This window comes from Mustela erminea, chromosome 1 (assembly GCF_009829155.1).
Source record: "Mustela erminea isolate mMusErm1 chromosome 1, mMusErm1.Pri, whole genome shotgun sequence".
Taxonomy (NCBI): domain Eukaryota; kingdom Metazoa; phylum Chordata; class Mammalia; order Carnivora; family Mustelidae; genus Mustela; species Mustela erminea.
In genome coordinates this window covers 128,840,269-128,865,607 of record NC_045614.1, presented here as the reverse complement: position 1 = coordinate 128,865,607, position 25,339 = coordinate 128,840,269, and the positions used below count along the sequence as shown (strand labels likewise).

General features: G+C 39.1%; 1 protein-coding gene across 2 annotated transcripts in view; it reads right to left on the bottom strand.

Moving 5' to 3' along the window:
* Window positions 1–1,707: 1,707 nt before the first annotated feature.
* The window catches only part of WDR49 (WD repeat domain 49), a 132,585-nt gene continuing 108,953 nt past the window's right edge, over window positions 1,708–25,339 (bottom strand). For both annotated transcript variants that reach the window (XM_032341768.1, XM_032341772.1), the window contains 2 exons: window positions 24,495–24,668; window positions 1,708–2,262 (listed from right to left, as the gene is read on the bottom strand). In XM_032341768.1, coding sequence (XP_032197659.1) covers window positions 2,132–2,262; window positions 24,495–24,668 — 305 coding nt within the window. In that variant the 3' untranslated portion in view covers window positions 1,708–2,131. The remainder of the gene's footprint in view (window positions 2,263–24,494; window positions 24,669–25,339) is intronic.

Here is a 25,339-nt window from a genome sequence, read left to right as displayed (position 1 = left end):
GATCCAGTGAGATTCTCTGCTGGGTCTTTTCTCTGTTCCTCCGCCTACCTTTCATAGCCAAGCAGCAGGCCTACCACCAATTTCTCTGCACCAAGATGGGAAGGAGAGGGAACATGAGACAGCTCTTCCTGTTTTAGTTAGTATTAGGAAGCAGTTCTAGACTCTGCCTTCTTAAAATTGTGTTCATTGTTTCAACTTCTACTCTTTTTCTTCATGGTAGCTTTGAAATATTTGAGAATAGGTTATGTTTCCCATGAATTCTCTTTCTTATGCCAGACTCAGCCATTTCTTTACCTGTTCCTCTGCAACATGGTCTCCAGAGCCTTTATCACTCTGACAACATTTTCCAACATTTGTTGATTGATGCAAATATATATTTATTTTATACTTTTTCTGGATGTGATTGCCATTCAAGGGGAGAGAAAAGCAGTATACGTAGAAGTCACAGTGCCTGACCAGGACGCACCTAACTGTAGCTGGAATAGGCAGCATCTTCTAAACCTCTTCTCTGTCACCCTCTCCACCAACTGAAACATTTGCTTCACTGATGCTAGAAATTCTTTTGCTGGAGTTCATTTCACTGACTTTATAGGAATAAAAAGAAGTGAAGGAAAAGTTGAAGCGAGAACCATGGTCTTTGGAGTAAAACAGACCTGGACTCTAATCTCAACTTTGCCGTAGACATTTGGGCATTCTTCTGATGGATCCAAATCTCAAATTTTAACCCTAAAACGATTCTTGGGAGGCTTAAACAGAAAGAATATTTACAGTTACTGAGCAGAGTATGTTTCTATATATTGTTAGTTCTTTAATTGCGTGCTATACCAAAATTCCTCTTAAAATACCACATTTTGGGGCACCTGAGTGGCTCAATGGGTTAAGCCTCTGCCTTCAGCTCAGGTCATGATCTCAGGGTCCTGGGATCGAGCCTTGCATCAGGCTCTCTGCTCAGTGGGGAGCCTGCTTCTATCTCTCTCTCTCTCTCTCTCTCTCCCTGCCTGCCTCTCTGCCTACTGGTGATCTCTCTCTGTCAAATAAATAAATAAAATCTTTAAAAAAATACCACATTTTTCAAAGAACTCTTTAAAATGCAAATTTGTAGTAAATAATTAAAGTTAGACTAATGAATTTATTAATTACTCCTACAGAACAGTAAATAAAGAAGCATAAGAATACTGGTTACCTTGTAGATGATGATATTTATAAAGAAAAATAGATAGAAAAAGTGAGGCATTGTGTTTCAGAACCAAACATTTCCTACTTGAGCTTCTACATAGAGTGAGTCCTATATATATATATAGCTTCAGTCTCTTTGATTTTTTTATCTCCAAGGTTATTACCTCTTTGGTTGTGCTATGCCTCTCAAGAATATGTAAAACCAAATACAGGAGTAGAACATATGCAGTAATTTCTCAGTAAGTACACAGAAAAATAAATGTAGGTCTGTGACAATGAATGGGAACAGTCCTACTGACATTTACAGAATCATTTTAAAAGAGACTAGAGGAGCACCTGGGTGGCTCAGTGGGTTAAGCCTCTGCCTTCGGTTCAGGTCATGATCTCAGGGTCCTGGGATCAAGCCCCACATCAGGCTCCCTGCTCAGCGGGGAGTTTGCTTTGCCCTCTCTCTCTGCCTCTCTGCCATTCTCTGCTCCTATTCTAAGTAAATAAATAAAATCTTCAAAAATATTAAATAAAAGAAACTAGAAAGTGTTTAAATATGTAGAAATGGCTTTCTCAGTTAAGTTTGCTGATAGTCACTGTGTTTGTGTTTTTCATATTTAACTTCAAGGCAGCTTTTACAATAAAAATTGATCAAAAAGATTTGTCTGTCAAAGTAACCAGAAGTGCAACTGGTTAGAATACATTGTTCCGAATATGTACATTTTTACATAAAACCACTTGAGAACAAATGATGCCAGTTGTTATTGCCTCCTCTTTAATCAATCTTTTACTGAGAATACACAGAAAGTAAAAGGTGATGGATAAAAGCAGCACTGAGACATTGTCTGAAAACAAAACTTCCCGAAGTTTAAATATAAAGTAAAAGAATGGTGCAGAATTCTTGATTCCTTATATGTGTTCTATATTCATACTTCATTTGACAATGAAATATTTATTTCTCTTTCAATTATAATTGCTTCTTATTTCTTTTTATCTTCACTTCAATACTTGTTTCTTGACATAATTGCTTGGTTCTTCGTTCCCGATCCAGAATTTCTTTGGGGAACAGGTTTTTCTCATCAAATACGGCTTTCAAAGCTATGAAATGATGAAGAAAATGACATGGAAATTATACTTGGTAAAAGACTCAATTAAATGAAATAGTGGGGAGAAAATTCTTGTTTCAATTCATCCGAAAATTCATATGTTCCTAAAACTGAGAGTGTATTTGGGGGAATTTTCTCTGAAGCTCCTGCTATTCCTTTTACTTCAATTTAAATTAAAAAGTTAAATTTTCACAGAGTTTGTTCTATTAATGTATTTATATCATGATAGAGATCCACCATTTCACAGTAGAAGACTAAAGAAGCTTGTGTTTTCCACATTTGCTTTTTAATCTACTTAACAGCTATCAAAGACTCATAAAAAGCCAAGAACAAATTATTCTGTATTGAAATAAGACAATTAAAATAATCAAAACACAGTTTGACTGTCTGCATGACTAAACAAGTGCATCTGCAATCATGTCCTTGTAAGATTCTTGGATCTGCAGGGATCTGTAGCTTCAGAAAAAAAGAGCCAAATTATCCCCATGAGTGGCTATATTATGCATCAGTGAGAAGTAGGAGGAAATTGTGCCACGCATTCAAGAAAATAATTTTGGCCTTTTGCTTAATTTTATCATTTCAACAAATGTTTACTGAATGTATATTATGCACAATGTTCTATGCTCAGGCGTAAATGGGACACAAATATGACTAAGTCACAGACTTTCTTCCAACTGGAAGAAAGGAGGAACAGTGCCCAAATAACCAAAAGTTCAAGTACAATAAGATACAGTTCTAAGAAAATATGAGCAAAAGAAGCTGTGGTGAAACATATCAAGAGATTCTAAGAAAATGCAGAGATCAGAGGAAAAGCTTTAAGGATTTAAACACTATTTGACATAGATATTGAAGTCCAGGTAGGATTTTGAGTTGATAAGGACCATGGACATGAGGAAGAGTTGGCAAAGGGGGAAGGAAATGTCAACTAGAGGGAACAAAGTAAATAAATGTGTGGAGAAACAAGAGCCCTTATTTGAATTATTCTGAATAATTCAGTACAATGTGACCGAAGTTCAAAATATAAAGAGAATGAGGTTGGAGCAAGACAAAGGAACACTTTAAATGCTGAGCCCAAGGAATATGACATAGACTACAGAAAAGTTGAACAACCTCACAGTACCATGCCATCTTTATATATTTGGATTGGGGGGGGAAAAAAAAAAAACTCTCTCCACTTCCCATGCCAACATGACTGTTTAAGTCAATATCTTTCCACTTTTTCTCTTAGATATTATACAAGAACAACAGGGAAAATGAGAAAAATATAATTTGGCAAACAGACTCCACATGAGTAAAGCCCAAAGACAGAGGTAAATTGCAGCCTGCAAAATGTGGAGAAGGGCAAGAGCTCACAATAGGCAGAAGTTATGCAAGATAAAGTGATGAGTATGGAAAGTGTAAGAATGCCAGCTGCCATAGCATCACAGAAAGTTCTAGCAAAAAGACGTGCACTAAAAATAAGGGGCCCACCCTGTAGTACAAATACTTTATCTCTCATTCATATCGATGGATGTAAACAGAGGTGAATAAGGCTGGAAGCAAAGGCCTTCCACAATACCCCGTATATTCAGTGAAAGAGATGAGGCAAGACTACATAAAGAATCACGCACATGAGCCATTTTTTGCTAAGGACAGTCTGCCCTCACAGGTTGTAAAAATTGAAGGCCATTCAATGTTACAAGCTCTCGCCTCAGAACCTACAAGTTCTACATGTTACAAGCTCTCGCCTCAGAACCTACTATAAATTTCAAGTCTAAAAACCCCAACTCATTAAGACTAATAATTAAGAGAGGAAATAAACATTTTTTTAAAAAGTGGCATATCAGGGACATAGAGGATTATAAGCAAAATTAGAACCATAACAAAACGAATTTTAAAAAGAACAGAACTCATCAATACACAGACCACCACCAGAGAAATATTGCCGTTGACCAGATACATACCGTTACTGAGCACTTCGTCACATATTACATTTTAAAACTTGAAAGAGCACTTACCTCTGTGAAGCAAGATCACAGAACAGAAGTGAAAGAAGTCAGGAATGGCACAACAGGAAGTGAGGCAAGTGAGCTGGCAGAACTCAGGAAAAATCTCTCGAGCAAGAATAGACTATGGGGCAACATAATGGGGAGCAGAATTTACAGATGAGAGAAGCAAAAATAATAAGATGAAAAGTAAGAGAAGATATGAGAGAGGAAAGTGATACTGAAAAAGAAATAGATCCAACAACACAAGCATCACATGAGTCCTTCAGAAAGAATGCCAGAGCAGAACAGATGTTTGAAGACATCATGTATGAAGTTTTCCTTACATCAGAGACAATATGACATATACAGAAAGGACATACGGTGGCACCAGGAAGAAGAGAGTGAGAACAGTCAAACAAAGCAAATCTTAGTAAAATTATTAGACTTCAGAGAGATTCACTTGGCAGTTAAACAAAATGATCAAGTCACTCAAAAGGAGAGAAATGGATATCTTACATTATCTATCTTCATAGTAATGATCGATACCAGAAGGCAGTAGAGCAACACCAACAAGGAAATCAAGGAAACAATGTATGAGATATGGATATGATACAGACTGCCACAAATCTTAGAGTTAAAAAGAGTTTCAACATGCGGGGAATTCAGGGACTAGTGTTTCTAAAAGAACTTTTTGAGGAAATTTCTACAAAATAAATTAGTACATGAATGACTGAGGAAAATTTAGAAAAAGGTTTAGTAGTGAGCCCTGAATGTTTTTAAAAGTAGAAGTGGGATTAAAATAATATTCAGTTTAGGATAACAAAACAGAAGGTAGAAGCCACATGCCTGACAATGTAGAAATAAAACTAACAAAAACTGAAAGAGTTGAGGGAGAAGCAGCTTTATTCATGATAAATCAGTGACAGCTAAGAGGCAAAGGACTTAAAACAACAAGTCATCATGGCCGTAGAAGTAAATGTAACAAAATAAAATCAGCTCAAAGAAAGATCGAATTACTGAATAAAATTAGTTAGTAGAAAAAAAGAGGAATGAAGAAACATGCTTATTTTATCGTCAGTCAGCATGGATGTAATAGTTACTATCCTAGAAAACTAAAGGGCTAGAAGAATTGTATAAGCGTATGAGTATAAAGGTACCACTAGAACAATATATAACAACCTCCTGAAGTAAAAACAACAAAAAAATTACAGATCCAGTGAAAGCTTTAAAAAACATATAAATAATACATGGCATAAAAGAGTGTGAGAAGTACCAAACCAAAATATCTAACATATTGATCAATTTAAATGTGCCCAATTTCATGATAAAAAAAAAATGACTTTTAGTTGGATCAAAAGTAAAACCCAACACGCATCTAAAATGAAGTGATTCTAAAAATTTGAAATAGAAGGATTAGAAGAGCATAGCAGGCAAATCTAAACCCAAAGAAAGCAAGAGGTCAAAATCTAAAATCATCAGTATATAGAGAAAACCTCAGAGAATACACAGAGACTTGGACAAGTGGGTGCCAGAAGCAGGTGATACTGGGAACTGGACAAGTCCATATCGAGGAAGTGAGGGAGACTTCTCACTGGATAATTTTTTAGGTGCTCAATATTTGATTAGTGTGTATTTTGTTTTCTTGCAATAGAACAAAAATGAATAAACCTAGAACTACCTCTTAAGCAAAGCTACAAATGAAAATACTTTGCATTTGCCTAATACCAGCAGTACAAGGTCTATGGATTTCCGTACATCAGTTGATTCTGTCCCGAATGACTGCAGATTAGCATTTGAGGATCACAAGTCATTCTGAATGCCTTAGAGCGCTCCTGAGCTCCACTGTGAAAGCCAGAATGTTCCTTTTGAAATAAACTCTCCCGTTTTACTGATATATTTCTCAACTACATGAGGAATTTGCATCACAATTGACTGGGTTTTAGGACCTTGAACCGATGACTGATAGGCGCTTGCAGATCTAAAGAGAGGCAGTCTTACCTGAATAATTAATTTTTTTGAGTTAAAAACATGATAAAAAAAATTCACATACAGGGGCAGATCCTTGTTCCCTGCACCCAAAGTTTACAATTTGGGGAGGTCTCTAAAATACACGTATATAAAACTACAGATACATAACTATTCATAAAAATAGCTATTTATTGAGAATGAGAAAATCAATCTCAGCAAATTATTGAAGTTTTAGAGCTGGGTCCTTTTCTTCTGAGATCTTCTTTAGGAAAGGCATCTGAAATGCTTACCCAGAAATGCTGCCTGCTTGCAATCTGGCTTCCACTTTTCCCCGGAACACTAAAACTCACAGCAACTACTAATACTCAAAAGAGATGAGGCCCATTAAGCAACCTCCTGGCTTTACTGGCAAACTCTTTCATGTTGCAAAAATGATGTCATTAACCTAACACCTTCTAAACGGGTAATACTGATCAATTCGTCTTACTATCCAGAGTAACAACATCTGCTAGGTTAATGGCATAATGCTGTCATACGATAATGTGAGTGAGTCTGCAATGATTGTATGAAACATCTAAGAGACCATTAACCGTTTATTGAGCTTGTTTAAGATTATAAAGGAATGTCTTTAACCTTGCTGTGATAACTTGCTTTCTTGAAGTATTAACTGGCAAGGCTAAAGTTCCCAATTATTCAATCAAACATTAATCTAGGTGTTGCTCTGCAGGGATTTTGCTCATGTAATTAAACTCCCTAATCAATGGACTTTAAGTAAAAGAGATTATCCAGGATAATCTGGGTGAGTTTCATGGAGTTTCATTCTGTCCTCTCCTGACTGTCTGCAGAGGAGAGCTTTAGACCGGAGCTCAGTCTGCCCAGGATCTTCCCTTCCCGATTTAGCCCTACTCATTTTGGACTTGCTCAGTCAGCCCCCACAATCCCATAAGTAAATTCCTTGTCATAAATTTCAATATATGGTCCTGATGGTTCGTTCTCCTTTCCTGAACCCTGACTGATACACTTGCCATAAAGTGCACTGTTTATCTCAAGACAATTGTGAAGGGCAAAGTGTTCTCCTCGAGTCAAACTGGTGTGTTAAGGTTGGTGGTTTGTGACTAGAGTCTGTTGGTTATTCCTTGTAAAGAAAACACATGTTTATTCAAAAGTATAGCTTGTCTTAAAGCCCTCTCAATTCCCACATAGGTGCTATGTGGGACCTCAAGTCTCAAACTTCGTTTTCTGGGCCAACAACATTTAATCTTAAAGAGTAGTTTTCTTCGAAGGGCTAGTAACAGCTAATGTATATGGCCTCTGAAGGCTTCTGTTTACTTAAACTCAAAGTCTTTGTCCAGGCTGCATGGCCCCACATAATGTGATCCCTATCCGCACCCCCCCTCAACCTCATCCTGTACTAGTCTCCATCTCTCTCATACTACCCCAGCAACAGTAACTTACTTTCTGACCTCAGAACATGTCAATCCTGCTCTCAACTCAGTAGCTTTATACTTCTGGACCTTGTCCTTGGAGTGTCCTGCCCCTAACACTTCATGAGACTGCTTTTCTATCTTTCAGATTCCAACAAAAAAATCAGAGGAAACTTCACTGATGCTCCCCTAGTCATGTATTATCACATTATTGTGCTTTATTTTCTTCATAACTCTTACTAATATCACCATCCAAACTTATCTTCATATACTTATTTTTTTTTAATTTTTTATAAACATATATTTTTATCCCCAGGGGTACAGGTCTGTGAATCACCAGGTTTACACACTTCACAGCACTCACCAAAGCGCATACCATCTTCATATACTTATTATCTGTCTCTCCCCAGGGGGATAAACTCAATAAAACCAAAGACCTTGTCTGCCATCAAATCTCATATTCCCAGAGCACCCAACAGGGCATCATGGGAGGACTTCAAAAAATATATTTTTTTAATAAATAAACAAGTGAGTGAAGATACCTCCAGGAATACAAATTGGGCTAGGTTTGGTGGGCTCACTTCTCAAAATTTGGAATTCTTGCATTCTAGAGACCCGTAATGATGAAAGAAAGATGGTTCACTGTGTCATATAGCCATATATGCATCCACTTACCACAGCCCTTAAAATCGACATCTAGCGTTGTTGGTAACCATTTACACTTACTATTTCCTACCTTGGAAAATATGACATTTATACATTCATTACTTTGTTCTATAGCTGGCTGCCCAACAAGGTTTGTTATAATGATACCCAAAAGGTGTTTTAAAAGTAATGAAAATGAAAGATATGGTGGTCGTGAAGGTATTAAAACATTTTTTTATTAAAACATTTTCACTGAAATAAAATGATTTGATAAACTTAATAAAGCAAAGCTGATCTTTTGTCATCTGATGCTTCCCTTGTCCCCTGATTAGCAACTAACTGTATCAGACAAACAATAGTGGCAAACACCTCACAAAGGCACCCTAGCAAGAAAGGACTTGATGGCCATCTAAATAGAAGCACTGCAATGACCAGCTGTTGCTCATCAATGAATATATTGTATTCTGAAAACTTTCTAATTCACATCCTTTATGCTATTTTATTCTAAGTCCTCTAGATAAGTGCTTTTCAAAATACGATGTGTGCCAGAATTACCCAGAAATCTTGTTAAAAGGTAGATTCTGATTCAATAGATCTGAGTTGGGGCCTGTGATGCTACATTTCTAACATTATCCCAGGTGGTGCTCATGCTGTTATCCACTGGCCATGTCTTGACACCAAGTTTCTCATTCCTGTATCGAGACTCTAGAGCAGTATTACCAAGTTGTCAGATTGTTGGCGGGTGGTGAGGACTGGTTGAAATTCTTTAACAGTCTTCATATAACTCCTAATAATAGTAGTTTAGGACCTGTTGAACTTTATTTTTAAAGACTCGTTTTTTTTTTTAATTTTTGATTTTACTTATTTGGGCCTTATACAGGGATAAAGACTCAATTTTTTTTTTCCATTTTTTTTTTTTTTAATTTCCAGCATAACAGTATTCATTATTTTTGCACCACACCCCGTGCTCCATGCAATCCGTGCCCTCTATAATACCCACCACCTGGTACCCCAACCTCCCACCCCCCGTCCCTTCAAAACCCTCAGATTGTTTTTCAGAGTCCATAGTCTCTCATGGTTCACCTCCCCTTCCAATTTCCCCCAACTCCCTTCTCCACTCTAAGTCCCCATGTCCTCCATGCTATTTGTTATGCTCCACAAATAAGTGAAACCATATGATAATTGACTCTCTCTGCTTGACTTATTTCACTCAGCATAATCTCTTCCAGTCCCGTCCATGTTGCTACAAAAGTTGGGTATTCATCCTTTCTGATGGAGGCATAATACTCTATCCCCAGGGGTACAGGTCTGTGAATCACCAGGTTTACACACTTCACAGCACTCACCAAAGCACATACCCTCCCCAATGTCCATAATCCCACCCCCTTCTCCCAAACCCCCTCCCCCCAGCAACCCTCAGTTTGTTTTGTGAGATTAAAAGTCACTTATGGTTTGTCTCCCTCCCAATCCCATCTTGTTTCATTTATTCTTCTCCTACCCACTTAAGCCCCCATGTTGCATCACCACTTCCTCATATCAGGGAGATCATATGATAGTTGTCTTTCTCTGCTTGACTTATTTCGCTAAGCATGATACGCTCTAGTTCCATCCATGTTGTCGCAAATGGCAAGATTTCATTTCTTTTGATGGCTGCATAGTATTCCATTGTGTATATATACCACATCTTCTTGATCCATTCATCTGTTGATGGACATCTAGGTTCTTTCCATAGTTTGGCTATTGTGGACATTGCTGCTATAAACATTCGGGTGCATGTGCCCCTTTGGATCACTACGTTTGTATCCTTAGGGTAAATACCCAATAGTGCAATTGCTGGGTCATAGGGCAGTTCTATTTTCAACATTTTGAGGAACCTCCATGCTGTTTTCCAGAGTGGCTGCACCAGCTTGCATTCCCACCAACAGTGTAGGAGGGTTCCCCTTTCTCCGCATCCTCGCCAGCATCTGTCATTTCCTGACTTGTTTATTTTAGCCATTCTGACTGGTGTGAGGTGATATCTCATTGTGGTTTTGATTTGTATTTCCCTGATGCCGAGTGATATGGAGCACTTTTTCATGTGTCTGTTGGCCATCTGGATGTCTTCTTTGCAGAAATGTCTGTTCATGTCCTCTGCCCATTTCTTGATTGGATTATTTGTTCTTTGGGTGTTGAGTTTGCTAAGTTCTTTATAGATTCTGGACACTAGTCCTTTATCTGATATGTCATTTGCAAATATCTTCTCCCATTCTGTCAGTTGTCTTTTGATTTTGTTAACTGTTTCCTTTGCTGTGCAAAAGCTTTTGATCTTGATGAAATCCCAATAGTTCATTTTTGCCCTTGCTTCCCTTGCCTTTTGCGTTGTTCCTAGGAAGATGTTGCTGCGGTTGAGGTCAAAGAGGTTGCTGCCTGTGTTCTCCTCAAGGATTTTGATGGATTCCTTTCGCACATTGAGGTCCTTCATCCATTTTGAGTCTATTTTTGTGTGTGGTGTAAGGAAATGGTCCAATTTCATTTTTCTGCATGTGGCTGTCCAATTTTCCCAGCACCATTTATTGAAGAGGCTGTCTTTTTGCCATTGGACATTCTTTCCTGCTTTGTCGAAGATTAGTTGACCATAGAGTTGAGGGTCTATTTCTGGGCTCTCTATTCTGTTCCATTGATCTATGTGTCTGTTTTTGTGCCAGTACCATGCTGTCTTGATGACGACAGCTTTGTAATAGAGCTTGAAGTCCGGAATTGTGATGCCACCAACGTTGGCTTTCTTTTTCAATATCCCTTTGGCTATTCGAGGTCTTTTCTGGTTCCATATAAATTTTAGCATTATTTGTTCCATTTCTTTGAAAAAGATGGATGGTACTTTGATAGGAATTGCATTAAATGTGTAGATTGCTTTAGGTAGCATAGACATTTTCACAATATTTATTCTTCCAATCCAGGAGCATGGAACATTTTTCCATTTCTTTGTGTCTTCCTCAATTTCTTTCATGAGTACTTTATAGTTTTCTGAGTATAGATTCTGTGTCTCTTTGGTTAGGTTATTCCTAGGTATCTTATGGTTTTGGGTGCAATTGTAAATGGGATTGACTCCTTAATTTCTCTTTCTTCTGTCTTGCTGTTGGTGTAGAGAAATGCAACTGATTTCTGTGCATTGATTTTATATCCTGACACTTTACTGAATTCCTGTATAAGTTCTAGCAGTTTTGGAGTGGAGTCTTTTGGGTTTTCCACATATAGTATCATATCATCTGCGAAGAGTGATAATTTGACTTCTTCTTTGCCGATTTGGATGCCTTTAATTTCCTTTTGTTGTCTGATTGCTGAGGCTAGGACCTCTAGTACTATGTTGAATAGCAGTGGTGATAATGGACATCCCTGCCGTGTTCCTGACCTTAGCGGAAAAGCTTTCAGTTTTTCTCCATTGAGAATGATATTTGCGGTGGGTTTTTCATAGATGGCTTTGATGATATTGAGGTATGTGCCCTCTATCCCTACACTTTGAAGAGTTTTGATCAGGAAGGGATGCTGTACTTTGTCAAATGCTTTTTCAGCATCTATTGAGAGTATCATATGGTTCTTGTTCTTTCTTTTATTGATGTGTTGTATCACATTGACTGATTTGCGGATGTTGAACCAACCTTGCAGCCCTGGAATAAATCCCACTTGGTCGTGGTGAATAATCTTTTTAATGTACTGTTGAATCCTATTGGCTAGTATTTTGTTGAGTATTTTCGCATCTGTGTTCATCAAGGATATCGGTCTATAGCTCTCTTTTTTGGTGGGATCCTTGTCTGGTTTTAGGATCAAGGTGATGCTGGCCTCATAAAATGAGTTTGGAAGTTTTCCTTCCATTTCTATTTTTGGAACAGTTTCAGGAGAATAGGAATTAGTTCTTCTTTAAATGTTTGGTAGAATTCCCCCGGGAAGCCGTCTGGCCCTGGGCTTTTGTTTGTTGGAGATTTTTAATGACTGTTTCAATCTCCTTACTGGTTATGGGTCTGTTCAGGCTTTCTATTTCTTCCTGGTTCAGTTGTGGTAGTTTATATGTTTCTAGGAATGCATCCATTTCTTCCAGATTGTCAAATTTATTGGCGTAGAGTTGCTCATAGTATGTTCTTATAATAGTTTCTATAAGACTCAATTTTTTTAAGAGCAGTTTTAGGTTTAAGATAAAATTGAAAAGAAGGTACAAAGATTTCCCATATATCCCTGCCCCCACACATACTTAGCCTCTCCCTTTGTCAACATCACTCACCAGAATAGTATAGTTTTTCCCAGGGATGAATCTACATTGATTCATCATAATTGCTCAAAGTACATTGTTTACCTATGGGTTCACTACTGGTGGTATACATTTTATAGGTTTGGACAAAAGAGTAATGGCATATATCCTTCATTGTTTTTTCACTGTCCCTCAAAAATGCTCGGTGCTCTTACTTTTCATCTCTTCTCCCCTTTTCTGGCAACCACTGCTCTTTTCACCATAGTTTTGCCTTTTCCAGAATGTCATGTATTTGGAATCATCAGTATGTCCTTTCTCAGGCTAGCTTCTTTCACCTAGTAATATTCATTTAAGATTCCTCCATGTGTATTTCATGGCTTCATAGCTCATTTCTTTTTAGAGCTGAATAGTACCCCATTATCTGGATGTGCCACAGTTTATTTATATATTCACTTATTGAAGGACATCTTAGTTGCTTCCAAGTTTGGGCAATTATGAATAAAGTTGCTTTAAACATCTATGCACAGGCCTCTGTGTGAACATATGTTTTCAGCTCCTCTGGTTAAATACCAAGAAGCTTGATTGTTGGAATATGTGGTAAGAGTATGCTTCCTTTTGTAAGAAACTGCCAACTGTCTTCCAAAGTAGCTGCATCATTTGGCCTTCCCACCAGCAACGAATGAGTTCCTGTTGTTCCACATCCTCATCAACATTTGGTATTGTCAGTGTTCTGGATTTTGGCCATTCTAATAGGTGAACAGTGATATCTCCACTGTTGTTTTACTTTGCATTTCCCTGAAGACATAGTGGAACATCTGTTGAACCTTTTAAAATGTTTTTCACATATTAATGATGTCTGTCTTCTAGGATCCAAATTTTGATACGTATGTGTGTGTGTGTGTGTGTGTGTGACTTTCAAGATGATTTATGCCATTATATAAAGATATAAATAATAGGAAGGAATTCCACTTCTAAGATGTCTCTTTATCTCATTCTTTAGGTATCTAAAATTTCCTGGAGTATATCACATGTAACAATCTCTCACTTCTTACTTAGAATGAATATATCTATATATGCTTTCTTTTTGTATTATAATTATTTGTTCCAATAAGAACTTCTCCAGAAATATCAGGGACTTTCTTTCTTTTTGGTACTACATTTAAGATTATATCCAAAAGCAAGATACAGTGAGTTAGATTTTTACCAGCAGTCTATGTGCATATTTTCATCTATAGTTTAAGAACTATATAGAGAATTTTGTGTCGCAATGAAAACCACAAATTGTCAGATCCACCATTTTTTAATTATTTTGTCCCTCTTTTTATTTTTTTATTTTTTTTTTTAAAGATTTATTTATTTATTTATTTGACAGAGAGAAATCACAAGTAGTCGGAGAGGCAGGCAGAGAGAGAGAGAGAGGGAAGCAGGCTCCCTGCTGAGCAGAGAGCCCGATGCGGGACTCAATCCCAGGACCCTGAGATCATGACCTGAGCCAAAGGCAGCGGCTTAACCCATTGAGCCACCCAGGCGCCCCTTGTCCCTCTTTTTAAATTGCGGGTTACCAATGGATACACAAATTCTGTCTCACCTGGTAGAGTTTTAATTGACTTCCTCTCCTTCTTTGGAAACACCAGTTTCAGAACCGACCTGTAGACTGGACTGGAGGTTTTTTTTTTTGTTTTTGTTTTTGTTTTTTAATTTGTCAGAGAGAGAGAGCAAGCACAGGCAGGCAGAGTGGCAGGCAGAGGCAGAGGGAGAAGCAGGCTCCCTGCCGAACAAGGAGTCCGATGTGGGACTTGATCCCAGGATGCCGGGATCATGACCTGAGCCGAAGGCAACCACCTAACCAACTGAACCACCCAGGTGTCCCTAGACTGGAGATTATTAACATGAACAAATTTTCCATTCTTACAGATGTGCAGTTCTTCCAGTTTCATTTAATTTCTGACTACAATAGTCCAAAGTAAGCCTCCCCATTCTTCTCACACCTGACTACAACTGAGAACCAGAACTTGACAGCTCAAATCCCTGTCTAGACCCTACATGCCTGTAGCTGTCCTTTTCTCACAGGATCTCCAGAGATCAGAACAACTGACCTTTCTCCAACTCACAATGTATGGTTCAACTGGTTTTACAGAAGCAACACCAAAAAGAATCCTTGAAAGACCACTTCTGAGACTTTGCTTTGTCCCCCCAGAAGGTTTATGATCACCTCTGGGTTGTTCCATGATGAGCAATATTTCCGGAACAAAAGCAGGGGACTGACAATGTCAAACTTTACCTGAGCCCTGCACTCCTGGAAAGCAGAGACAGTTAAGAAATTCCTCTTCTCTTTCGTGTCATACTCTGAGATAAGACCCTCTGTACCCTTCCCCAGAAGTCTAGTAAAACTCACGGATGCATGAACCTGCCTCTGTAACAGCTCAAGCCTGTTTCCTTTTCTCTCAGAGTTCCTCTTTAACAAATACTCTCCCTATCCAATAGCCTGCAATAAAATTATCTCTTTAATTGTCCCACTCATTTTGTCTCTGACAGAACAACAACAAGAACCATATAATTCACCTGAGGTACCACTAATGCAGCATTTTCCCTACAATGGAAATTTTTAAAGATTTTACAGATACAGTATGAATGGGTTCTAGGGATTTGCAGGCGAAACCTGACCCAAAGACATTTCTAAGTCTTTGCCAGGTTTTTGAATAAGGCATATGAAAGAGGGGTTTCAAGCTGTTTGAGAACCCACAGGGAACAACTTGGAAGCTAAAGAGAGAGTATGAAAGATGTTTTAACTTGAAAAGAAAAGAAAGAGAATACAAAAGGACATTAAAAACCCAGTAGGTAAGACTAAAAAGTCACCAGGGGATTATGGAGTGTTTGAAAACTGTCCCTAGTTCCAAGTGATAGTTTAGAATATTGAAAGTAAGTCTGGCAGAATGCCTCTCATCACACAATTGCCAAATAACCTTCTACACACTGTAATTTTTGGGATTGCAGGAGTGTGTGTAAAATGCAGCACAAAGATCTAAGGTAGACTGTGGTAATGATAATGTGGAGGGGGGTATGTTGGTAATTGAGTTTTTTAAGTGCTGTTTTACAATAACATTTTTTTTTTAATCCAGCAGCATCCTCCTGAAAAGGAGATGAACAATTTTCAATGAAAGTGATAAAAATGGGTAATATTATAGTAAAATGGCTAGTTTCAGAAATAAGTATAAGAATAAGCTGCCTAGGGGCACCAGGGTGGCTTAGATGGTTAAAGCCTCTGCCTTCGGCTCAGGTCATGGTCTCAGAGTCCTGGAATCGAGCCCCGCATCAGGCTCTCTGCACAGCGTGGAGCCTGCTTCCTCCTCTCCCTCTGCCTGCCTCTTTGCCTACTTGTGATCTCTCTCTCTCAAATAAATAAATAAAATCTTTAGAAAAAAAAAAAAAGAATAAGCTGCGTAGGTGATTCCTTTCCATTCAGTTTTCCCTCCTTTCCCCTATGATCCTCTGTGCTATTCCTTATATTCTACATATCAGTGAAACCGTATGATCATTGTCTTTCTCTGATTGACTTATTTTGCTCGGCATAAGACAACCCATAAGCGACTCTCAACTACACAGGGAACACCCTGAGGGTTGCTGGAGGGGAGGTGGTGGGGGAGGTTGGGGTAATAGGGTTATGGGCATTAAGGATTAAGGCTTGTGATGGGATGAGCATTGGGTGTTATACGCAGCTGATCAATAACTGAACTCTACATCTGAAACTAATAATGTGCTATGTGTTGGCCAACTGAATTTACAAAAAAGAACACACTGCCTAGGGAACATGATTTGAACGCTATTTGAACAAGGGAGATGCCACCTAGAAATAGTAACAACACGAACAACTGAATAACGCGGACACTCCTCACGCAGGGCCCATCTCTTACTAGTTACGTGAGACCAGCTAAGTCATTTTAACTCTTCAGGTCTATGCTCCAGATTCCTTATGTCAATGCCAGAGTTTAGGCCACAGACTCCTCTTATAGAAAGTAAGGACAATAATAACTTCTATAGCAGAAAGCTGTCAAGTGGAATAATATTGGAATAATAACAGTAAGATACTATCAACAAAGAAAATGTATCAAATTCTTATTAGGTATCAGGTCCTGTGCTAGGGGCTTCACCTGTATTATTTCACTTAATGTTCACAGCAACCTTACGAGGGCAGTAACTTATAAGATGCCCATTTTTAGTTGAAGAGACTAAGGCACGGGAAGTTCAACAGACATGTTCAAAGTCATACAGCTAGCAAGCGGTAGAGTCTTGATTTGAAGATGAGGGTATGCTTGAAATATTGCCTTTACACCATTATTGTTTGGAGTCTCCCAAGTTCTATTCCCTTTATAAGTGGAAATTCTCCCAAAAGACAACCATAGCCGTTAATACCTTATAACATAATGGGAATACAGACTGCAATTTCAAAAGATCCAAAATAAGGTAAAAGGTCAGGAGTGGGGGAAAAAAGCATGAAAATACAGTTAAGATGATAATGTGCCAGTTATCGATATATTGCCCCTCAGCTCCAAATCCACTCTTCATGGCTTACTTTGGCATAATGGACTAGAGCCCTGTAAATCTCTCTTTTGCCAGTTGGTTGATGCTGATCCCTGTCACGAGAGGACCCTAGATGTCACTGGAGAAGTGGATTTCTCTCCCAGGTGGGTGCCCGGGTCACCAGGCTCCTGCAGTGCAGTTTCTCTAGCACTTAGATTCCTACAGCATGATTTCCCCCAGGACCATATCCACACAGAGGCTTTCCCAGCTCCAGACGCCCATTGTACAAACATGGCGACCCCAGAGCCCAGAACTAGCAGCCTTCTTGTCACCTGTCTGGCACCGCCTGGTGAATGGCTTTCCTGCTTACCCCAAGAGGGAAGTGGAGGTCTGCCAGTATGACTCCTCCCTGTGAACAGCCTCCCCTGTACTCTTTTGGTGGCTTTGTAGTGAGTTCAGAGAGGCAGCCCTTCCCTGTGGATGGCTTCCCATGTCACCCGAGAGCAGAATATCGGCAGTTCTGCCTGCGGCTGCTCTGCCACCTCCCCATCCAGTGAGACACAGGCGAGCCCTCTCCCGTGGGGTCTGGGTGACCGCCCTGGCTGGGAGGGGCATCTTCCTCAGTCTCCCTCAGGTTTGAGGGTGCAGTGGCTGTTCTTTAGATCTGATATTCCTGTGTTCTTTAGAGTTCTCTTTACTTTCTACTAGCCAATTTTCTGTAACACCCATATATTACAGCTAAAATCAGAACAAGAAAGTGAACATAACAAGAACATAAACTCTGAAACATGTCTATACTTGCTCTTCAGTTACCGCCGTTCTTTCCTACTATAGTCAGTTTCTTGGAAAAGTGTGAGTTTTTCTCGGTTGATGTCCCACAAGCACCTCCACCTCAACGTATATTAAAAACCATCTCTAAACCATCTTCTTCTCTTATATTTCCTCTCTTAATAATAGTCTCCCTTTTTGGACATAGTTTTCCAAGCTAGAAACCTGAGTCATACATGTGTTCACATCTCATCAAGGCACATAACCCTTTAAATTCAATCTCCTTAACATTTTTCAAATTTGCTATTTCCTTTCTAGGGTCTCCTTATCTTCAAAATAATAACACATACCATTTCATGAGTGTTTAGTTATGTACTAGTCACTGTGCTAAAGTCAGCGGTAGCATACAACTTCAAAATCAGGCATGGTTAGCCCCATTTTATACATGAGAGAGCTGAGACTTAGATGTTTATGTAATTTGTCCATAAACAAGTAGTGGAAGTCAAAGTAAGGATTCCAAAGCAGAGCGCCAGCTGCAAATAACTAGCTCCCAGTACTATAATATGCAGCCTTCCGTCCAGTCCCATTACAAAGCATTTATTACACAGTTTCCAAAAAGCTTTCTAAAATGCAAAACTGGTCATATCAGTTTCCTGTTTTAAACACTTCAATAGAAAAAAAATTTTTTTTTTTATTTGGGAGAGAGCATGAGAGGGTAGAAGGTCAGAGGGAGAAGCAGACTCCCTATGGAGTTGGGACCCCGAAGCAGGAATCCATTCGGGACTCTGGGATCATGACCTGAGCTGAAGGCAGCCACTCAACCAACTGAGCCACCCAGGTGCCCCTCAATAGAAATTTTGGTTTGGGACAGGAATGTTTTTTAAGAGTTCATTTCACCTTTACTTTTGAAGAATATTTTTTGCTGAGTAAAAAATTTTAGGTTGGGATGTTCTTCCCACCCCCCCCCACCTTCCTTCATTACTTTAAAAATGGTTTCTCCAGTGTATTCTGGGTGACATGGTTTCTGGTCAGATGTATGCTATCATTCTTGCCTTTATTCTTCCTCCTTTTGGTTCTCTAGTGATTACTGAGGCTTTTCTTTATCACTACTTTCAAAAACTTATTATGATGCATTATTATTTTTTTATATTTTTTTCTTGGGTTTCCTTGAGTTTTTGTAATGTGCGCTTATAATTTGGATAGGATTTAATAGTGGTATGTCATCCTTCTCACTGCACCAGACAGAAAAACAAACAAAAAAGGTAAATTACAGAAATTAATATTTTAAAATCTATCAGAGGGTGGTAGAAGCAAAGATTATCAAATTAAAATTCTGGAGCTGGCAGAACCCTTCTTAGATGGGCTAAGATTGCCAAATATTTTCTTCCCTCTGAGGATTTATTATTGTGTCTGGGTATTGCTAAGGAACAGGATTGCCATAGACAAAGAGACAGAGACCTTTCTCAGGGGATGTAAAATCAGAAGAGTTTTGACGACTGTGGGTTGGTGTGATATGCTGGAATCTAGAGAAACTCCATAATTATGGCTAGTATTCCCTATAGATGTTTTCTGAATGCTAGGGTGATAGAGACTGTGGATTGGACTGGAGAAGCAAAGTAATATTCCCTGTAAACTTGCAGTACTTAGGAGACAATATACCAATAAAAGAAGAAGCTTAAAACAGGCATTTGAAATCAGAAATGGACTAAATCTAACTAAAGCTTTAACCAAGCACTGACCGAGCTCAATTCCTAATTGAATTAATGTGATCTGCCCTTCAGGTTCTCTGCCCAATTAAGGAAAAGGTAAACTATCTCTGGGAGAAAATAACATTAATTTTAGTATCTATAGATCAGACATACGTAATTTCTGTCATACAATTTTTAAAAATGTACAAAAATTATAAGACTTGCAAAGGAGAAGGAAAACCATAAGGAAAAAATAGACAATATAGAACCAGATCCCAAGATCATTCAGATATTGATATTAACAAGCCAAAGCTTTGGAATTTCTGTTATAAATGTATTAAAACAAGAAATTTTGACAAAATGGATGAAAACATGAGTAATTTCAACTGAGAATTAGAATCTACATAAAAAGGGTTTCAAACAGCATCCTAGGACTGAAGAAAATGTGTATGTGAAATCTGGAATTGGGAACTGACCACATGAGTTTAAGAGCAAACAGGCAAAGACAGGCTTACTGAATGCAAAGCAAAGACTAGTCAATATAAAGTACCCAAAATAAAGCCCAGGGAAGAAAATAAAATGGACAGAAGAGAAGAATGTAAGAAACATTTATATTTATGACGTAAAGAATGTCTAACATGCAAATTTGAAATCCCAGAAGGACAGAAGATTTAGAATTAGAAAGAAACAATATTCAAAATGATAATGGCTGAGAATTGTCCAAAATTGAAAAAAAGATTTAATTGAGAATTCCTATCAACCCCAAACAATATAAAGACAAATGTGTATTTATATCCATCATGATCAAACTGCTCAAAACTAAAGATAAAGAAAAAAATCTTTAAAGAAGCCAGATTTTAAAAAAAGAAGAAGGTATTACATTCAAAGAAGCCACAATAATATTAAGAGCTGAACTTTATTTTTTTTTCCTTTTAAAGATTTTATTTATTTATTTGACAGACAGATCACAAGTAGGCAGAGGCGGTTGGGGTAGGGGGGAGCAGGCTCCCTGCCGAGCAGAGGGCCTGATGTGGGGCTCAATCCCAGGACCCCAGGATCATGACCTGAGCTGAAGGGAGAGGCTTAACCCACTGAGCCACCCAGTTGCCCCAAGAGCTGAATTTTAAACAGGAATTATGGGAGCAAGGAAACAATGGGACACGATCTTTAAAAAGCAGAAAGGGAAAAGAGCAACAACAACAACAAAAAAAGCCCAACACTACTATTTAGAGTTTTAAACCCAGTGACAATATCCTTCCAAAACCAAAATGAAACAAGTGCATTTTTCAGACACATAAAAGCTGGGGAAATTACTCACCAGCCGATCCACATTATAAGAAATACAGCAGGACATTCTTCAGGCTGAAGAAAAATAATCTCAGTAGAAGCTTACTGTTACAAGAAGGAATAAAGAGAACAGAATAGAGTATTGTAAACTCTGGAGAAATCACTAAAAGAGTCATACAAAGAGATACAAAAACAGAAGAATTAATAGAAGAGATGAAATGGAATAATTCAAAATACTTGACTAAAACATTCCAATGGGCCCTCCTTTCTGATAAAATAAATGCTAAGGTCTTCAGCATAGTACAGTAGGTGCTCCATGATCTGGCTCTCATTTACCTCTCTAGCCTTAATTCTGCCATGCCCCTTCTAGAACCAGCCATTTGGAACTATGTGTAGCTCACTTAGCACTCCTTACTCATACTACCTTTCATTTGCATAAGCTACTCCTTTGTCAGAAATATCATTCCCCTTTTTTTCTTTCCTGACTAACAGCAACTTGACTTTTGGTGTCTAGCTTGATCTAACCAGATTTCTCCAAAAAAAAACCTATGAATCTCTATGTGGTCCCATGGAAGCCAGTGCATATCTTTATCACAGCCCTTGGTGTAAAACGTAATTATTCATTTCCTTACCTATTTTGCCAACTAGTCTTCAAGATCTCTGAAGCCTGGGCCTCTACATGCTAAATCTTTGTCTCCAGCGTCCAGCACAGAGACCAGCCTGTGCACAGATGCATTCAGTATCTACCTCAGAAAAGGCTAAAGATAGGGGCACCTGGGTGGCTCAGATGGTTAGGCTCTTTTTTGCCTTCATCTCAGGTCATGATCCTGACATCCAGGGATCAAGCCCCACATCAGGCTCCTTGCTTAGCTGGGAGTCAGCGTCTCCTTCTCCCTTTGCTGCTCTCCCTGCTCAAGCTCTCTCTCTCTCAAATAAATAAATAAAAGAAATCTTAAAAAAAAAAAAAAAAGGAAAGGCTAAATGCATAAGTGAGCAAACATTATTGCAGTATCTGCTAGTTGAGCATGATAGGATATCATACAAAGCCTGTTACAGTCCTCTGTCATCCTCAAGTCCTTGATTTCTAAAAAGCACACCAGTACCTCAAACTCAACATATTCTAAACTCTACTCATGTGTGTCGGACTCACTTACCTAATGTCTCCCAGTGCAACCACCTTGAAATCACGTAGATTTCTGTCCTACTTCATCCCTGATATGCCTTTCCTTACACTATTTCCTTGATCTTGACTTCTTTTCCTCCTCCTTCACCCTGTGAACTCCTACCCTTCCTAAGTGTGTGACCGCCACTCGGCACTGCTTCTTATGCCCTAGCCACAGCTGGTCTGGCTTCTCCCTCGGTGTGTCCACAGAACATGGTGTCACATGTCATGCATTCCATTGTCCTCAAAGTCTGCATCTGTCTCTCCCTTACATTGATGGAACTTTAAGAAAAAAAGAACTATTTTCATTTGCAGAGAAGGCAGGTAACTGGAAATACTGAAAAGAGAGCAAAGGATAAAAAGCTGAAGAAGAAAATTTTTAAAAAGGAAGTAAAACATCTTTAAAAACAAACAAACAAAAACTGTGGGGCACCCGGGTGGCTCAGTGGTTTAAGCCTCTGCCTTCAGCTCAGATCATGATCTCAGGGTCCCAGGATCGAGCCCCGCGTCGGGCTCTCTGCTCAGCGGGGAGCCTGCTTCCTCCTCTCTCTCTGCCTGCCTCTCTGCCTACTTGTGATCTGTCAAATAAACAAATAAAATCTTAAAAAAAAAATACTGTGGAAATTACAGGAAAAAATTATATTGCAAAATTCCAGGAGAAAAAAAAACTTCTTTGAAAATGTATTACAGTATTTTAGGTATGTCTATTCAGCCATCTACCCCCCACCTCCCCCACACACATCCACCTACCCATAGGGAAGAATTCTCCTGCTGCAGACTGTACAAGGCTCCTCACAGGAGTGCGGGAGCTTGCACCCTGAGTAGAGGTGTTTGCTGCCCTCACTGTTGACCTCTCCCTCTTTCTTGCTCCCCAGCTTTTGCATACTCCCTGTCTTCTATTCCTCTTCCCTCAGTTCTGATTGCTCCATCTTGATTCCCTCCCCTGTAAATGTCCTATGTCTCTACTTTTTTTTTTTTTTCTAGATTTTATTCATTTAAAAGAGAAAGAAAGAAAGGGATGAGGAGGGGCAGAGGGAGAGGAAGAAGCAGGCTCCCCCCTGAGCAGAGAGCCTGACAAGGGGCTCCATCCCAGGACCCCCCCTCCCGAGATCACGACCTGAGCTAAAGGCAGACGCTCAACCGAATGAGCCACCCAGGCACTCCTAGGTCTCTACTGTCTTTACACTTTGTCCTTGTTCTGTGGATCTTTTCTTACTGTCTGTTCCCCAGATTCTCTTCTGTCTGTGACTCAAGAGGATAAATACTTTCTGTGACTCAAGAGGATAAGTACCTCTTGTGTTTGTTCTTAAAAAATGAATCCTCCTGAGATTAGGGAGGTACAGGGTGATAGACTGAAAGCCCTGTCAGATGCACAAATGGTTATGTAGAGCACTGAAGTTTACGGATTCATGGTTTTAAAAGAAATGAGCAGAAACCATTAGATGAACCTCGAGAGACCAGATAAATGATTATAAGTTTAGAAAAGAAAAACTCTTGAGTAAAGGCAAAAGGAAGCTGATAATAATTAGACTGGAAACTACGGCAATGAGGAATGACAGCTGTACTGTGCACACAAGTGGAATTTCAAAAAAAAAAAAAAAAAAGTTGACCAGCTGTTCTTCTTTCCCATAGGGAATCCAGCAAAGACAAGCGGCTAAAACGTCCTCCAGTATGGACATAGAGAAATGTCTCCCTCCTACAAGGGTTATCCTGTCTCAAGGATGATGCTGACCTCTCATCTCAGAGGATTTGAAAAGTTTAGAAACCACAGATCTCAGATGGTTCGAGTTTAGTTCTGATCTTTTGACTGTGACAAGTTGGAAATATGTGCTTTTCATTAATTATTTTAAATGAGTTCCCTGCAGTGTCCATATGCTCTCTAAGTGCGTCACTGAGATTCAGGTTGGGTTTCCTGCACCCCCTTAGGGCCTTTCCATTGCAGGTAGGATTTCTGCACAGAAACTGTTCTTCAAATTCCTAGCAACTTGGAAGGCTCTAACCATCTGAAAAAGAGAGCATTCTTTTGCACACCTTGTTCCTGAATCTTCAGAGATCGTGCACTTCTATTTTTCTGAGAGAAGCTTTCTTGTCCTTTCGTTATCTAAGCCCAGCACTGCAGCTGGAAGTCTCTAATACAATGTGCATTAAGTAGCCTCTATTTATAGTATTCCATCCGCAAAGAACAAAAACCAGATCGTCAGAGACTCTGTTCTCAAGCAGCCTTAGGATAGCTCTGTCTCTGGTATCGGTTTTGAAAATGGAGATTATCTGGGGGAAGGGGTTCTCATCCAGGGCAGGCTCGTAATATATATTCATGGCATTATGACTTCAGAAAAGTGACAAAATAAAAATATTCTTTTAATGTATCCCAGCCTGTTGGCTGCCCTTTTTGAGAGCACAGATCAGCAGCTGAGCTATAAATCTTAACAGTCAAACCACGCTTCCTTTCACGGCAACCTACAAGGCAAACATGTTACTTCCATGCTCTCCGACTGGTTGTTTTTTTTTTTTTTCTTTTTTTGAGTGGTTGAATGTAATGGGGAGAGAGTCCTGAAGGGAATGGCGGCTGAGGACTTACTTTCAGAGAGCGATGGAGGCTCTGGAATTTGGGAACGCTCCTCCTCTGGCTTTTCCCTAAAGTATTTCTCCGGGTCCAGAAGAAAAGCTGGTTTCTTCACTTCGGGCAGTTCTTTCAGGGCTCCGATGCTTAACGACCTAAACGCACCTTCGAAACAGCAGGTTTTAGGGGAGTCTAGGAACAAAATACAGTGTCATTAGTTCCTCCGAAGGAGCTAGCTCATTTCCAAGTTAACTTCTGAAAATCTAACCTTCCTGTTACTCAGCTGCTACAGCTGCAGCGATCAGCAAACCTTATAAACACAGCTGTTCATGATAAATCCGAGGCCCTTTGATTCAAAGGGACCAAAAGGAACTCGAGGCTCCCCTTTTGTTTATTCTTTGTGTTCTTTTGCTATTTTCCCTTGAAACTGTGTATTCTGCAGTTTCGGGAAAGCCCCAGTTTCTCTTTTATCTACCAGGAAACTGCATCTTTTGTAAGATGGAATCTTGTTTTTAGCGTTTTACAACATACCTGAAATTTTGAATTTGCAGGTACTTTTTAATTTTGCTAACGTGTAAACCAGAGCTGTGCTATTGTATTAAAGATGCACACAGTGAGGTGATGGAAAGGAAAGCTCCTTTAGTCATGCACATAAAAGCAAAGTCTTGGACAATGGGAAAAAGTTTTCTTTTTGCTTTACAGGGTAAAATGAAAAAAGCTTCACTCAAGATGTGATTTTAGGTTTGTTTGACTGTTAGTCCTGCAAAGGTGGGAACTGTGTTTTTGTCATTGTGGTGGCTCAATATCTAAGGAAAATGAACCAAAACATAGTCAGCACTTGCTATGGGACAAGTCATGTGCTG